Source organism: Montipora capricornis, chromosome 10 (genome assembly GCF_036669925.1).
Source record: "Montipora capricornis isolate CH-2021 chromosome 10, ASM3666992v2, whole genome shotgun sequence".
NCBI lineage: Eukaryota > Metazoa > Cnidaria > Anthozoa > Scleractinia > Acroporidae > Montipora > Montipora capricornis.
This window is the reverse complement of record NC_090892.1, coordinates 44,503,764-44,518,763: the sequence shown is the minus strand read 5'-3', so window position 1 is coordinate 44,518,763 and position 15,000 is coordinate 44,503,764. Positions and strand designations below refer to the sequence as shown.

The following is a 15,000-nucleotide window of genomic DNA, read 5'->3' as shown; positions in this document are numbered from 1 at the left end:
GGCCATTGAACACAACGAAACTACGGAAAAGAACAACAACAACTGTTAAGAATCCCAACTGGCTGGAGGCAAACCAGTTGGCTATTTACAAGTGCAGCTGGGACTACCAGGATCAAATTCAACGAGTGGTCAGAACGTGTCTTGAACCAGGGATCTCCGGATCTCAAGGCCAGCGCTCTAACCACTGGGCCACACTTCCTCTCTCTCTAGTTTATGTCTACCTCCTCTTCAAAGCGTTCTTCGCACTTAGACTCGCCTTGAAGAGGAAGCAGACATAAACTCGGGAACGGCCTATTATTGTGTTGAGTGCAAAATGAAAATACGCGCTATTCCTAAACATCCCGAATGTTTTTTTTTTTCAAGACAGATACAATAAAAAAATAATTGGCGTCTTTTTATTTTCCTTCCCATTTTAGAGCACACGTGCTCAATAGTAATGTGGCTTTTCAGAAACTTATCAGGAAACTTGAGGGGTCGACTTGTGCAGAAGTTTGTAGAAAACGATCACATCAAAGTGGACAGATTGATGGAGCTACACCTCAAGTACCACAACAAAATACAGGAATGCGATGCAAAGATAGAAAGAGAAAAAAGGGTAGGAATGCTCTTGAATCTTTGCGATCGTCGCGTAATTTGTACTGTTAGCTCCAAAATACAGTCAAAAAAGAGAAGAAAAGTCGCCCGTTCTCTGACTTATTTCCGGTACAAATCTGAACGGTTCTAGATTTCTGCTAAGATTCTAGACATTAAGGACTTTAAGATAGTACACGACGGACGGTTAGATGAGTGTCATGTCACGCAAAATCCCCGTGACATTTGACCGTCGTGCTTCTAGGACGGTATGTTTTCGCCGGGTTTCTCGTCGTGGAATCTACGGTGAAAACGGTAGGAATTCATCCATACTTATTCGCACTATTTTAGTCTTTTCCTTTATTATGCATTGAAAACTGATCACCCAATGGGTTAAATGTGCATTTGGTTGTGTTTGTCTTGATTTATCCATCGCTGAAATGAAAAAATCTAGCTAGCGAAAATTGTGAGTTCATTCAAAGACGTCACTCGGCCACATCGCGGCTCAAACCAAAATTTGCTTGTTCTCAGTGTAGCGTTATCCATAATCCACCATGACACAGGAGGAAAACAGAAAAGAAAGGTGAAAGAGATAATTGTAGCCGCATTTTTTGTTTATGAACCAATTCCCCTTAGCTGATTTACACACTAAACAAAATGGTTCAAATTCCCAGTAAGAATAAAGAGGATTCACTGATTCGTATTCATGGTATAAAAGAAGAAATTCCTCCTCGCTAATTGAACCTTCTGCAAAAGAAATTACAAGAGAATTTCTCGCCTCTTCAAAAGACATGTTTATTCCACCGTCCTACGGTCGTGTTGGCCGAATCTTAAGTTAAATATTTTCGCGCCTTTCTACCGTACTTGTCCAAAGTCTTCGGTATACGCATCCAACCGTCCCATCCTACCGTTGTCCACTATCTTAAAGTCCCTATTGTCTTTGAAAGACGGTTCGTTTCGCGAAGTTTCGCGGTTTTGCCGTTTATAGAATATTGGCTCTACCTCATCCCAACAACTTAAGTTCGTTCTTCCTGGCTCTTTTACACTTTAAGCATTCAAGTTCAGAGCTTTTATTTTCTTGTGCCAGGAACTTCAACGTGAAGGCGAAGAAGTCGACGAAACGGTAGAAGACGAGTTTTACGTGCGGCGGCTGGATGCTGGGCTGTTTTCTTTACAACTTATCGACTGCATTATCATGGAAGTGTGTTCGTCTGGTGTTGCTTCGGTAAGTAACACGCATACTTAAACACACTTTTCTCATTTTAACCTATTACCACTGGAAAAGCCAAAACATCACACGGATCAGTTCCAAGGAGTCGTGAATAAGAATCAACACAAAATTATAGGTTGCACAATGATGATCCCTCAGGGGATGGAGGGAACAATATACACTTAATGTATGGTCCCGAAGGAAACAGTTAGTTTTGGTTTCCCGAGAGTTCTGGGCCCGGTTGTTCAAAAGCCGATTAACTCAATCTAGGATTAGCGTAAACTTTGGTTTGCTTTTTTAACTTTTGGGTAAAAGCTTCTTTTGGTTATTTTTGGTTTTCAAGCTTGACTTCGTCTAATGTAAAATTTTGCCAAATATCAGCGTTGTACAACATTTGGGAGCAGAGAAATAAACTCCTTGGTTAATTTTTAATCTGGGATTAGCGTTAATCGGCTTTCGAACAACCGGGCCCTGATGTTCTAGTTTCCCAAGGCACCAGACATTAAGTGATTTGTTATATATTTGGACTTTTCCTTCAACAATCGTAGCAAAACATCCGGAACGGGCGACAACTGCGGAATTGTATCCCGGTCGGGATACATTCGAATTTGATCAGGGACACGTGGCCAAGAATCAACCAATCATAATGCTCGTTTTGTTGAGTGAAAGTGCAGGTATATAACAGTAGGTGATGTGAACTTCCCGCTTCTAACTCGACCTCCTAACCCTTTCCTCGTTAATTACGAAAACTTTTAATTTAGCATGTATTGAAACATTTTTAGAAGTCTTTCCTGATGTCTCCTGTTCCCCGCCGCCTTCAGAGTTTCTGCCTCCCGCAAAGGTTTTTTAAAGACTCCTCTACCTCCCGTTTCCTTTTCTCCTGGTCTTCCATACATCTTCTTGCTTACACTCGTATCATTGACCCGTATAAAATGAAAGTAGACTGCCTGATGTACCCATTTTGTGCTAGGGTCCTCCAGCTGTTTTTCCAGACGAGGTCAAATTATGGCAACGAACACTTTGCGGGCACGCTTTATGCATTTGTTTTCTTCTCAACAGATAAAACAACGAGTGGTAACTTTGTTAAACCAACACGGAGGATCCATGAAGGACATTAGAGCAATTATGAGAGGTAAGGGGAAAAAGCTTTGGAATTTTGCAGGGTAGTGGTTTGTCGTAATATTTTAGGATGCGTCGATTGACCCTTTTCCGAAATGAGAATACGTGTAGTATTGATTTAAAACGGTATGTCTGGCGTTTTGAAGCAACAAGGATAATAAAGATTTGTTTAAAATAGTATTCTGGCAGGTGTTTTACAATTTTAATGCGAATCCCCGTAAAAACGAAAGATTTCTAACTTTTATTCCGGAATAAGGTAAGTCGAACGCAACCTTAGTTTCCAATAGTGAGAAGGGAATTCGATTTCAAGTCTGTTCCATTAAGCCCCGCGTGCAAACGGACGCAACATTGTCGCGTGTTACATTTTGCAGTTATTTTCATACCCTGTTGCATGTCGTTGGGAGTTGTTGCACAAAGTTTGAAACTGGTCAAACTTTTGAGCCAACAACTCTCAACATTTTTATTGTTATGTGATCTCCGAAGCGTAGCGCAACAAAGTTGCACCCGTTTGCACAGCGCCACGCACGCACGCGCATTACTTGTGGTCTCCATGGAGAAAGCAACGCATTAACATGTTGAAAACAAGATGGCCGCGGAATTTTGTAAGTTTACAAAGTCTTTATGAGTCGTATCTTTCCCATAATATACTGCTCGTCCTTTCATTGTTGGGAGTTGTTGTGTCTGTTTGCATGGGGCTTTAATTGCTGGGCCTCGCCTCTGGCTAAAGCAAATTGGGATAACTGGTTATTGTAGCCCAGTCCTGATTTTGTTCTGCTCTCTGTTAAGAGATATCTCATAGTACAATGGTCGAATATGGTGCGATAAATTAACTGCCAGGCGGATGTCAATCTCGCCTCTCGATACCTCGTGGTTTCTCCTTTGATCAGAACAATGGTGGGCTCTACTAACAAGGATCTTTCTTCTCTGTGCAAATTGTGTTACCTTCAGCGATGTCCGCCGATAAAATGCACGTTAGCAGTCCCTTGAAACAAGGAACTATCAAAATGCGCTCGAAATCAAAGGCTGGTGTGTTTTTTTTAGTACAATAGCTCCGAAAAAATAACATTGAGTAAATTAACAATCAGTTTATATAGCCAAGCAAAAATTCTCTACGCGTTGGGAGACTGAAAATCAAATCAAACAAAAGCAGATCAATTCAATTTTTTTTTTTCGTGGAGAGAGGAAAACCTCTCTAAGCAAAGTAGAGCTCAACCCATCATCATCATCATCATCATCATATCTTTATTAACCCTTTTATTTTAGAGCGGTTTTCAAATGAGTGTCGTAAAACCAAAACCAAAGTAATTACTTTGGCCAATCAAAAAGGACGGAGGCAAATCCAGCAAACCAATCAAAACTCGAAGCAATTACACGTAGCCGACACAAAACGCGGGAAAATGTGCACGCGCGAGCCACAATTGGTTTTGGTTTCACGTCTGATTGGTTGAAAAAGTGGCGCGAGAACTTTGAACCAATCACTGAGTGAAGTAATGCAAAACCAAAGTAATAGACCTTATTCACGATAGCCGCCATGTTGCATTTGCTATTATCATGCAAATTAGCGACACACTTCTAAGGGGGCAAACAACACAAGTGAGTGGTTATAACGAACATCTTAGCTACACAAATGATTTGTTTCACGTTCATTGAATGTTTATCACCTGAGCAGTAAAATACAATCATTACACAAGTTACTTCGACGTTTTTTTTAGTGACAAATGAGCAGATAACGAAGTAGAAAGTCAAAATGTCAAAGGCAATCGAAAGATATGTTTTTTTTAAAAAGGTACTTAGCTCTAAATACGAAAATGGACTTTTTGCAATGTTATTTCGATATTTCGACGAGCCGATTTTCAGCAATTTGCTTTTTTTTCCGATGTTTGCCCCCCAGCGTAACACATGGCTAATTTGCATGACAATTTGAAAACCAACATGGCGGCCATCGTGAATAAGGCCTATTCACTAATTACTTTCGAAACTCAATTGAAAACCGCTCTAGAGTAGCTTGTTGTAGCGTTTACTTTCCCAAGCATGATATACCACAGAGGACAGACCACAACACCGCGAACTCTTCCCTACTCTTGGCAAATAGTGTGTGAGTTCTTTTACGTCCCACAGGGTTATGAGCATTTAAGGGTTCTGAGACGGGGCTCACCGAGAAGACTAGAGAGTCTAACTATTTGCAGATGTCATTACTTCTCAGTTATTTAAAGACCCTGCGGGATCAGTGGTCGGGCCGGAGTTTTGATCCCGCGACCTCCCGAACAGTGGTCAGAGGAACCGGACAAATAAACCCACATATAACGCCGCGTCCTGGAATTGAAACCTGGACACTGGTGAAAGGCAAAATGTTCTCTCACCGCTGTGTCAACCCTGATCCCTAAACTAGGTTAATAGGAAGGGAACAAAGACACTTGGTGAGCAAAAAAAATTGAAATTTGGTGTTGTTTCTCTTTCACCAATCAGAATACGCTGCAAGTGTGGGGGACGCAAAAAGCAAGGAGAGCAGAGAGGCTGAGAAGAAGAGAATCCTTTCCCTCATCGACAGATTCTAATACGGTCATTGTTTAGTGGATCTCTAAACTCCAGAAAACTTCACGAGGAAACGATTTTCATGTTTACTTCGGTACATCCAAAAGAAAGTGACCTCGTTGAGAAATCCTTGTACAAATCAATTGAGCATTGCTGTTATTGCTGAGAAGAATACCATGGAAGCTTTGGTAATCAGCGAAAAATTCCTCGGATTATCCAAAAGAGCTTGTTTCGACGCCGATACGTTTTCATTCAATTCCATAGAAAAGACGTCTTGTTGCTAAGAAACTTGGCAAGAACGCTTGCCCAGTAAACGCTCAATCCCTTTTTTAACTAAAACGTTCGTATCTCGCCTATTTATGTATTTGAAACCTCGGGCGCTTTCTTTTTTGTGGAAAACCAGGTGTTTCCGGTGGTAAATCAAATGGAACAGACTTTATGAGTGGAAGGTTCTCGTTTTTGCCAAAATTATTGGAAATTTCTTTACCATCTGCTGCTTCTCACTAGTGCCTTGCTCCTTGATAATTAAAGGCGTGGTTTTTGGCCGCGAAAGGGTTTGTTATTGTAAATAGTTAGTACTCCGTGCAAAAGGAACGCGCCCGTCGCGTTCTGTTTTGATTGAGAGAAATGGAAATCGCCCGGTGTGTCAACATTGAACCACCTCGTCTCCAGGGTCACTGATGTCCCTGGGAACGATTAACATTTTAAATGTTCGAAATCTCTTGTAATTTGTTTGTATCACTAGCTTGATTAAAACAGCTTTTGAAGAATCTGCAAACTCTTTGATAGCAGTTTTATCATTTGGAAGAGAACCTGTAAGTTGTGATTGACTGGTGACGAAAGTACTAATGCACGTTATTCTTCCAAAATAACTTCCTTTCAACTCACCTTTATCACTCGGCGGCCATTTTGGAGTCCTTGGGGAATAAAGGCTTTGTCTTTGCATTGTCTTAGCCCGTCCAGTCTCACATTGAATGAGAGGTTCGACGGGCAAAATCTTTTGTTTGGACATTGAGTGATATGGGTCTATGGCCTTTTAGGGGATGGTTTTGCTTTCAAGTGCGTCAAGTTTGAACGGACTTAAATCAGTTTAGAGTCTGCAAAACCCCATATTTTAAACGTAACTTAAGCGGTCCCCACCCACACCCCCTCCCCTCCTTTCTGGCGTCAGAGGTCTGTTTACCCTAAAGGAATATGACCCAAATAAAATGATTACTTGGTCTATTATCAGCGTTAATGGAAGTTTGACACTAGGAAGCTAACTATCCTCGGCGCGCCTCCACTTGGTGTTGTTAATGAAAACATAGAAGCTGCTGTTAAGGCCATCTGTCAACTGAAAAAATTCCTTGTTTTTTCTTAAAATTTTGTCATTTTCTTGATTGAACGGTATATAATGAATTTTAACGTCTCTTTTATTGTGAAATCTTCGATCAGTTCTTGATAATTTTTTTTTTCTGAGGGAAGAGAGAGTCTCCTTTGAAACATCAATTGTGTTCTCCACCCTCAGGCCCGTACCAGTGTACCGTTTTTTGGAATTAATAAATGTCCTTTGGTTCCCTTTTGACTTGTTAGCCTCTCCCCAATAGTTGTTGGAGATAATGCCAAAGGAGTCATTTTTACGATGTTGACCAAAACTGTAACCGTTTCTTGATCCTTCCCACTTGTATCTTCATTGTGGTCGTTTTGATTCACTTCTTTTCAACCGAGCTGGGCTGGTCGGTCAATTTCCTCCCATCTCTTCCCCTCCGAAAATGTCTCCGGTTCTTACACGCCTGTAACCTCACACCTTGAAGGTTCAATTTAAGAGAACTGCCTGACTGGTATTCGTCGCGGCCCCTCTACGCTCAATATTTATGCACAGATCGCTTATCGTCTGCGGTGACGCGATTTAATATACTTTTCTTTGATATTCTCGGTAATGAAACAAGATGATACGATAGTGTGTCTTTCACAGGCCAATGACAGTTTCCCGGTAAATAACAAACTGGCATAAACTGTGATGCAATCTCAAAGATACGTCTTAAAGAAAACTACGCGTGCTTGTCTTTAAAGTCTGTTTTGTGAGAATTGAGTTTTTCCAACACTAAATTATTCAGGTAACTCACTACAATTGAGTTATTTCCTGTGTACAGGATTAACAGAGAATGAAGCAGAGTTGGGCAAGTCTTCATTTTACGCACTTGGACTGATCCTGAGCGGGCATTTATCTCCAAATTCAGTCTGGAAGTTGATTCGTGCTGGGACCATATATGTTGGAAGAGTTTCGGCTTGGTAATGGCACGAATTTGCAATTAAGAGTTTTAACTCCACTTTAATGCTTCCCTCAAGGCAATTGTTTTATCAATGAGATAATGGAAGTCTCGTTCGATGGCAACAAAAAAGGAGCATAAAAATTGTCAAAGTTGGTGAAATTTAGAAATCCTTGTCTTATATGTGAAAAATCCATCTGAAGAAAATGGACTAAGATTAGTTCCTGAGGTTGCAAAAAGCTGTACCGTTCCGTTTGACATTGCGTCACAAATCGTCTTTTTGCGTCCGGAGTTTCCATAGCAAGACGTTCGATTCAAACGCTAAAACAAATGTGCGGAATCGAATAATTTGTTCTCGAACATTTGTAAAGAAATCAATGGAAAAAGATAGACTGAAATTCGCAGTTTTCAGTAGGCCAACGTAATACTCAAAAGCAAACGAGGGTGTTTACGTGCTGTAAAACGCGAGTAAGTTTTGAATGATGCCTTCGTTTCCAGTGCTGTGTCAGTACTTATAATGACGTGTCAGCACTTCTATCTGGCTGTTGATTAATTAAGCTTGTGGGTTACCTTCACAACAATTCCACGTTCTTCATATACGTATTCATAATTGAGCAATATCGAGAAACATTAACACCCCCCAATAGCTCTCAGTTGACCTTCCATTTGCATTCTTATTTTTTCAATATGCCTAAGAGTCTCCTGCCATTAATCATTGCCAAAGAAATAAATTCTCTTGAAAATACTCACAATTTTTTTTTTCTCTGTCACGGGCTCATGTTGGTTTCAAACCGACGCAATGGAAACCGGTTTATTAAACGTCGCTTTCTATCGAGTGAATCATTTTATAGTATTTTATTATAGACTACATTTCGGGCGAAATAATCTCTAAGCGTACGAAGAGGGGTTTTTTGAAATGCTGTTAAATTGCGTTTTTAATGTTCTCGTCTAATCTCTCCGGCTGACTTTCAAAAAAGTGTTTGCGGCATGAAATTGTCTTAAGTTTGTTTTGCTTGTAAAGAAACCTCTCAATTCTCCTTTCAAGTCAACCGGAAGAAAAATTATATCCTCTTTGTGTCTGTCCTTCAGCTATGCCGATTCCTTTCTTTTTGGACACTATCGCATTCAACAGGCTCACATCCTGGAAAAGTGATGGGTTTTTACGTCATAGCAACCACAAGGGTTTTTTTGGCCCGATATCCCGCGGTGATTGTGTTTTACATTGGATTGTAAATATTTTTTCCAAGTTAATGGGTAAAAGTTTGATTTTCTGTTCCAATGTTAGCCCACTAAAATTTATTTTCTATTGCTACATCTCCGGCTAATCTTGTTTTGGATGTTTCGCATTGAAACAGACTACGAAAGCGTCGTTTTTTAGTCGATATATTTAATTCACTTTTGAAGCGTGGAGCTATTAAAAATTTCCATTTGACGATTTCATCATTCTCTCTTGAAAAAATAAACCAATAACAGAAAACGGAATTGACAGCTCTCTGTGAGCTTAATTTCAAGAATAAAAACAAAGAATAGAAAGTGTGGACGAAAAAAATACTAATATGTTACTCAAAGGTTAAGAGATATCGCTGAGCTTATACAAAAGCATCGAAAGTTGGAAAGAAATTCGTGTTGTCATGGGTGCAACACTGATAAATCATTTTTAAAAACGTACACTGAAGAACACTAAGAGTGAATGAAATATATTTGAATTTCAAGGCCCAACGAATCTATTAAGTGCCAGGGGTGGTTTAATAACAAGAATTCCGAGCTTCCTGTGATGATTTTAGCAACCAATACCTTTGTAGTATTGGCAGCTCAGCCAATGAGGTGGCAGCTTGGTTGCGTTTGGCGCGATTTCGCGCCCGTCAAGCCGCATTTACCGCCAAAACTTTGGTGCGCCAGCGATAGCTCATGTATATTAATGATCATGAATTATTTGTAATATTTCGTATGCAGATGAGTACCCTGGCAACAGGTGGCCCAAAACTGAAGCAGCCTAGAGATCTCCAATGCATTAAATACGGCGTATGTGGACTCTAGTTTACCTGTTCTTCGGCAAACCCCGCCTCTAAAACACCCTGATTAACAACCGACGGTACTCGCTAATGGGCCCCTGGTCTTGTATTGGTGTTTATATCCCCCTTGCTTTTTGCTATTATCGGAAATGATTAGAAACTAAATTTACAAGACCGAGGCTCGCCTGGACAGCCACTAGGATTCGTGCTCAGAGCCCAAGATCCAGTGTGGGAGTTATATTTGAATGAAACATCAAGCCGTGGTTTCCGGTTGGAATTGCGAAAATTCTATAGAAACATGTGGGCCGACAAATATTGTCAATAGATTCTGTCGACGGATGATCGCAAGATGAATTTTCTTCACAAGAATTATCTCGATTTGTCATATATTTCGTGTGGTGGTGCTGGATCATTTTTTTCCTGGAAAATGGCGAATTTTGTTGCAAGAACTGTTGGTGTTGTCAATGAGAAAAACTGCTGAAAATGCCGAAATCATTCTTGATTAAAAAAGGAAGAGAATATGGGAACCTATCGGCGGACTCCTGCCTCCAAAAGTACTCAACTGTGACTGAAGGTGAGTGATGCGGTTTGGTTGGTCGAAATATATTTTTGACAACATTGTGTTAATTTTCGGTTTTTGAAAGCAGAGAGTAGTTTATTTCAATGTTTTATTTGAACGTTCCTTCTTTTCGCCAAGGCCTGCCTTCAGGCCTTGCCTAACACAGGAAAAAGATTGTTGATTGTATTCTGTGAGAAACACCTGTTGGTTTTTTGCACTCGCTTACCTTTTTAGGATCTGGAAGTGAGTCGGGAAATTCATCGGTTTCGCAAAGCTTGCCATATACTCGGTCGAAAAGGCGAGAAAATGTCAATTCTGTGAAAAGAAACGGTGAGGAAGGGACTCTCGACGAAAACGGTAACTGTGTCGACGATTTCAGCTTGGGTCCGAGTTCAGATGGACGCCAGAAATTCTCCGAAACTGACTCCAGTGGTGGACGCAGCCGATACGTTTGTGCTGAATGTGGAAAATCGTACGCCACGTCCTCGAATCTCTCGCGGCACAAACAGACTCATAGAAGCTTGGACAGTAAGCTAGCCAAGCGCTGCGAACACTGTGGTAAGGCTTATGTATCCATGCCGGCATTGGCGATGCATGTTTTAACACACAAGCTTCTTCACAAGTGTAATGTGTGTGGGAAGGCTTTCAGCCGGCCTTGGCTTCTACAGGGACATATGAGGTCGCATACTGGAGAGCGACCTTTCTTATGTCCCGAATGCAACAAAGCGTTTGCCGATCGTTCGAATCTCAGAGCGCACATGCAAACTCATTCTCCACTCAAACAATTCAAGTGCGACCGCTGTGATCGAACGTTCGCTTTGAAATCATATCTCAATAAACACGCAGAGTCGGCCTGCGCTCGAGAAATATCGGCCAGCAAGGATTTGAAAAAAGGTAACGATTCTCCATTGTAAAATCCAAATAAGGAAGCAGGAGACGATGTCTCACATGTAGTTATATCCTTTAATGTCACGTATTTTTATTGGTTATACAACCTGTAGAACTTAAGGTTTATCATTACAAATTGAACATGTACATCTAAATTTGAAGAGTTCCTCGTGGAAATGCACAGATATTTCTATAAAGAAAGTTAGCAGATGATAGGCGGTGTAAAACTTAAGGTTTGGTTCAGTTGTCTCACGGCAATAAGGATAAAGTTGTCATCATAAATCTGCATTAATGTCTCCGATTTGAGGGACGAACATCCAAAATACTCAAAAATTTAAGTCCTTTTAGGAAAGAAAAATATTGCTTGTCAATTTTGGGAAGTCTATGCCCTTAAAAGAAAACTAAAACATGGCAATGAATTTGCATTGGATTTTACCTTACTCGGTCGAGTTCCGGGTAGAGCGATCGATAGAATTGTTTACTCGTTATCCCACCTTGAGCTCGATTTTATTTAAAATCACACGGAAAATATCAACTTAAATATATTCGGCTCGACAAAAGCCATATAACCGATTATTCTGTTATATATTAATTGTTTTTTTTTAGTTGAGACGGAAAAAATTCCTCTTTTCGAGGAACTCAACTGTTGAGAAAATTGATTTCGCTTTTCTTTCCGAGTTAAATTCGTTTTGAATTTGAAGACTTGTTGGTTCAGTTGCATATATAGTCATTCGTCTCACCTTTTTAATATTGATAAGGAAGAATTTCCCTTACTTTCAAATAAATAACCCAGCCGAATCGGCAAATTTTTAACAGCTCTGCAAATGGAACTAAAAAACCCCAAATTTCACAAGAAAAAAAGCTTTTTTGTAATTTTAGATTTTTGATGAGCTTTACACAATGAATGCATTCTGTCAGCTATATTTCCTAGATTAAAAATCCCATAATTTATTCCTCCACTAAAAACCTTTTGAATAAAGTAATTTCATTGAAGAGCTTTTCGGGTTTTCCAGACAATTTCTTTCACCTATGGCTTTTAAAAAATAATGAAATTGAAGATATTTTTTTCTCTTTTGAAAAGAATCAATACTTTAACTATTAGACATTAAATGTATTGCTCGATTTAAATCCGTTGCAAGTTTAGATCGGGTGAGGAAAGCTCATTTCCTCGTCTATTTCGTTTGACCTATTTTTTTCTTTAGCAACACTGATTAATAGGATATCAAATTACCGTCTTAGGTTTGTATTCTGAAGTTGTCTTTTTATTCACCATCGAAAGTGGTTGAAATGGGCCTTTCCTCTGTCACTCCTTATAGCAAAATCGCTGCTATCCTATATTTCATTCTCATACCGATTTTTGAAACCTGTAGGGCTTAATTACCCTTTCTTCTCTAAATTGATGAATTTGACGTCAATTTGGGGCATTGTTTTCCTTATGGGAGAGCTCTCTTTCTTAGATTGGCGGAATATTACCATTTTAATTTTCAAGATGTAAGAGTTTTTCTTGAGTTTCTTTGGGTTTTTGCTGGCCTGACCGACTTTGTGAGTGTCTTTATTATTGTAAATGACATAGATTTGCATGTATATATTGTAGACAGCGAGTTTACCGATAGACCTAATCGGCTAAGTCAAGGTTGTATCCAATTCAAACCCCTTGGGAATAAAACGTTTTGTTCCAAGCATATCATGCAAATACAATTCTCGGTTTTCACATGACGTCACGACCGCCATGTTGGTGCCCCTAAACAAAGAAAAGGCGGCCATGTTGGTGCCCCGACCAAAAAATCCTCCGGGAATTTAACTCTATTATTATGCAAACGCTTCCTTTTGTTTTCGTTGAAAAACATGGCTGTTGATCACGTGAGTGAAAACCAGCAATACACAAGGAATCCTAATCCCGGGAAATTTGAATTGGGTACAACATTGAGTTAGCCGATTACGTCTATTGGCATTCAACCGAAGTTATCCATTTAGAATTAAGTGTTGTAAGTGTTAACTGTTATACTGATGAATCTGTATGAACGGTGGATATTCGCCTGATTTTCCCAAAAACAATGCTGGAATAGTCGATGTAAAATACATATATTCAAGAGGTTCTTTCACGAACTGTGAGCATATTCGGTCTTTTTGAAAAATAAGGGATTTATGGCTGAAGTAATAATGTACAAGAGCAGTTTTTATAAGGTGCGATCAATCATGTGATACGGAACATAGGCTTAAAATAAGCTTAAAATTAGGCTCTAACAGGGCATCTTACTTTATCTGCTTCACAGACTGATACTCGACATCCAAAAATATTTATCTGTATCACAGGATTTCCAGCATATTATCTTGTATATATTAAATATCGCTTGTATATACCAAATATCAGATTGATCAGTTAAGGTAGATTCGCCCTCTGTTTTGGGATGTCCGTTTTTTGCTGGTCAGAAAAAAAGTCCTCCTTTACGCTTTGCGTTGTACCGCTTATTTCACTTTTAGGGGAAACTACTGTCTCATTTCGTTGAAAGAAATGTCTCATACCGTTACTGCAGCTGGACTGTTGGAAATCAAGGATGATAGAGCGAGTTTCAATCGAGTGTCGTAAAACCAAAACCAAAACCAAAACCAAAACTTTGGCCAATCAAAAGGACGGAAACAATCCAGTAAACCAATCAAAACTGGAAGTAATTACACGTAGCCGACACAAAGCGCGGGAAAATGTGTACGCGCGAGCCACAATTGGTTTTGGTTTCACTTCTGATTGGTTGAAAATTTTGAACCAATCCCTAAGTGAAGTAATGCGAAACCGAAGCAATTCGCTAATTACTTTAGACACTCAATTGAAAACCGTTCTAAAATCTGTTTCTAAGAACTTTAAATATCTGCCTTGTGTCACAGGCCAACCAATTTGGTCTCCGCAGGCTTCGTTTTCTTCAAAGGAAACTTATTTTGTAATTCTATTTCTTTGTTGTTGAGACTTTAATTAAACAGCAAGAAGTTGGAATGCAGTTTGTTTGCTTTTTTGTACTTTATATAATACCACTATTGTCATTTTAATAATTCTCTACTTGTACAAATCCCATAATACACCTCTTTTACCCCCAAGATTGTGCGTAACCATTAGTAGCAATTTCTCCCGGGACATGTCCCAAGAGAAATCGAAAACAATGCCTATGCAATTTTTTTTTTTGGGGGGGGGCGGGGGGGCTAGGTGTATTATGGGATCTGTTCTAGTAGAGAATGTGGAGATCTTTGGGTGTTATTTTCTTGGCAATTCATCTCATTACCTCCTCTCCGGGCTTAAGTGGTCTCCTTCGCACCATCCTAAGCTTTGCCTTAGAAGTTTACCCTGAGCTTTCCGAAACACTCGATCGAAGGACAAGGACGTCAAAGCTGAATGCAATACAATTATAGGAAAAAAAATTGAAGTTGAAAGAGAGGCTTTAAGTAGCCTATACTCTGACCCTGTTTCTTACCTATGTCCGGTTCAAAAGTCACTAACAACTGGTCACGCTTCTGATGCAACTAAATGTAATGATGTTTGAAAGGTTAACGTCCTTTGAGCTTTCCACACTTGTTATGTCCTTTTTCGTCGAGTCTTCATTAATAGCGTACACTGTATTAGGCACTTCCGGGTGATAGGGCGTAGAAAAACGCGACAGCACACTGAGAAGGCGAGTGTCAAGTTTTGAAAACGTTCGTATGCCGAGATATTGTAAGTGAGTGTTTTGGTCCTTGAAATGTTTACCACAAGTTTTTGCCATTGAAAGTTGGTATGATCAGAAGGAAATGAAGTATACAAAACAGATCTTTTTTTTCCCACCCTGGTCAGAGTTTTTCTCTGTCCTTGTGTGGGCCCAATTCCATTAATAGGGCTAA

The 15,000-nt window shown here is 39.8% G+C and overlaps 2 protein-coding genes across 2 annotated transcripts in view; both read left to right on the top strand.

The window, feature by feature from the left end:
- The window catches only part of LOC138021925 (beta-catenin-like protein 1), a 22,025-nt gene extending 15,824 nt beyond the window's left edge, over window positions 1-6,201 (top strand). Inside the window, exons 13-16 of the mRNA XM_068868952.1 lie at window positions 417-595; window positions 1,658-1,795; window positions 2,840-2,912; window positions 5,366-6,201. Of these exons, the coding sequence (XP_068725053.1) occupies window positions 417-595; window positions 1,658-1,795; window positions 2,840-2,912; window positions 5,366-5,454 (479 nt within the window). The 3' untranslated portion in view covers window positions 5,455-6,201. The remainder of the gene's footprint in view (window positions 1-416; window positions 596-1,657; window positions 1,796-2,839; window positions 2,913-5,365) is intronic.
- Window positions 6,202-9,281: 3,080 nt separating this feature from the next.
- On the top strand, window positions 9,282-14,129 carry LOC138019155 (transcriptional repressor scratch 2-like). Its single transcript, XM_068865844.1, has 2 exons — window positions 9,282-10,266; window positions 10,486-14,129. The coding sequence occupies exons 1-2, from the start codon at window positions 10,176-10,178 to the stop codon at window positions 11,163-11,165; spliced, it is 771 nt and encodes a 256-aa protein (XP_068721945.1). The 5' UTR covers window positions 9,282-10,175; the 3' UTR covers window positions 11,166-14,129.
- The last annotated feature ends 871 nt before the right edge of the window (window positions 14,130-15,000 follow it).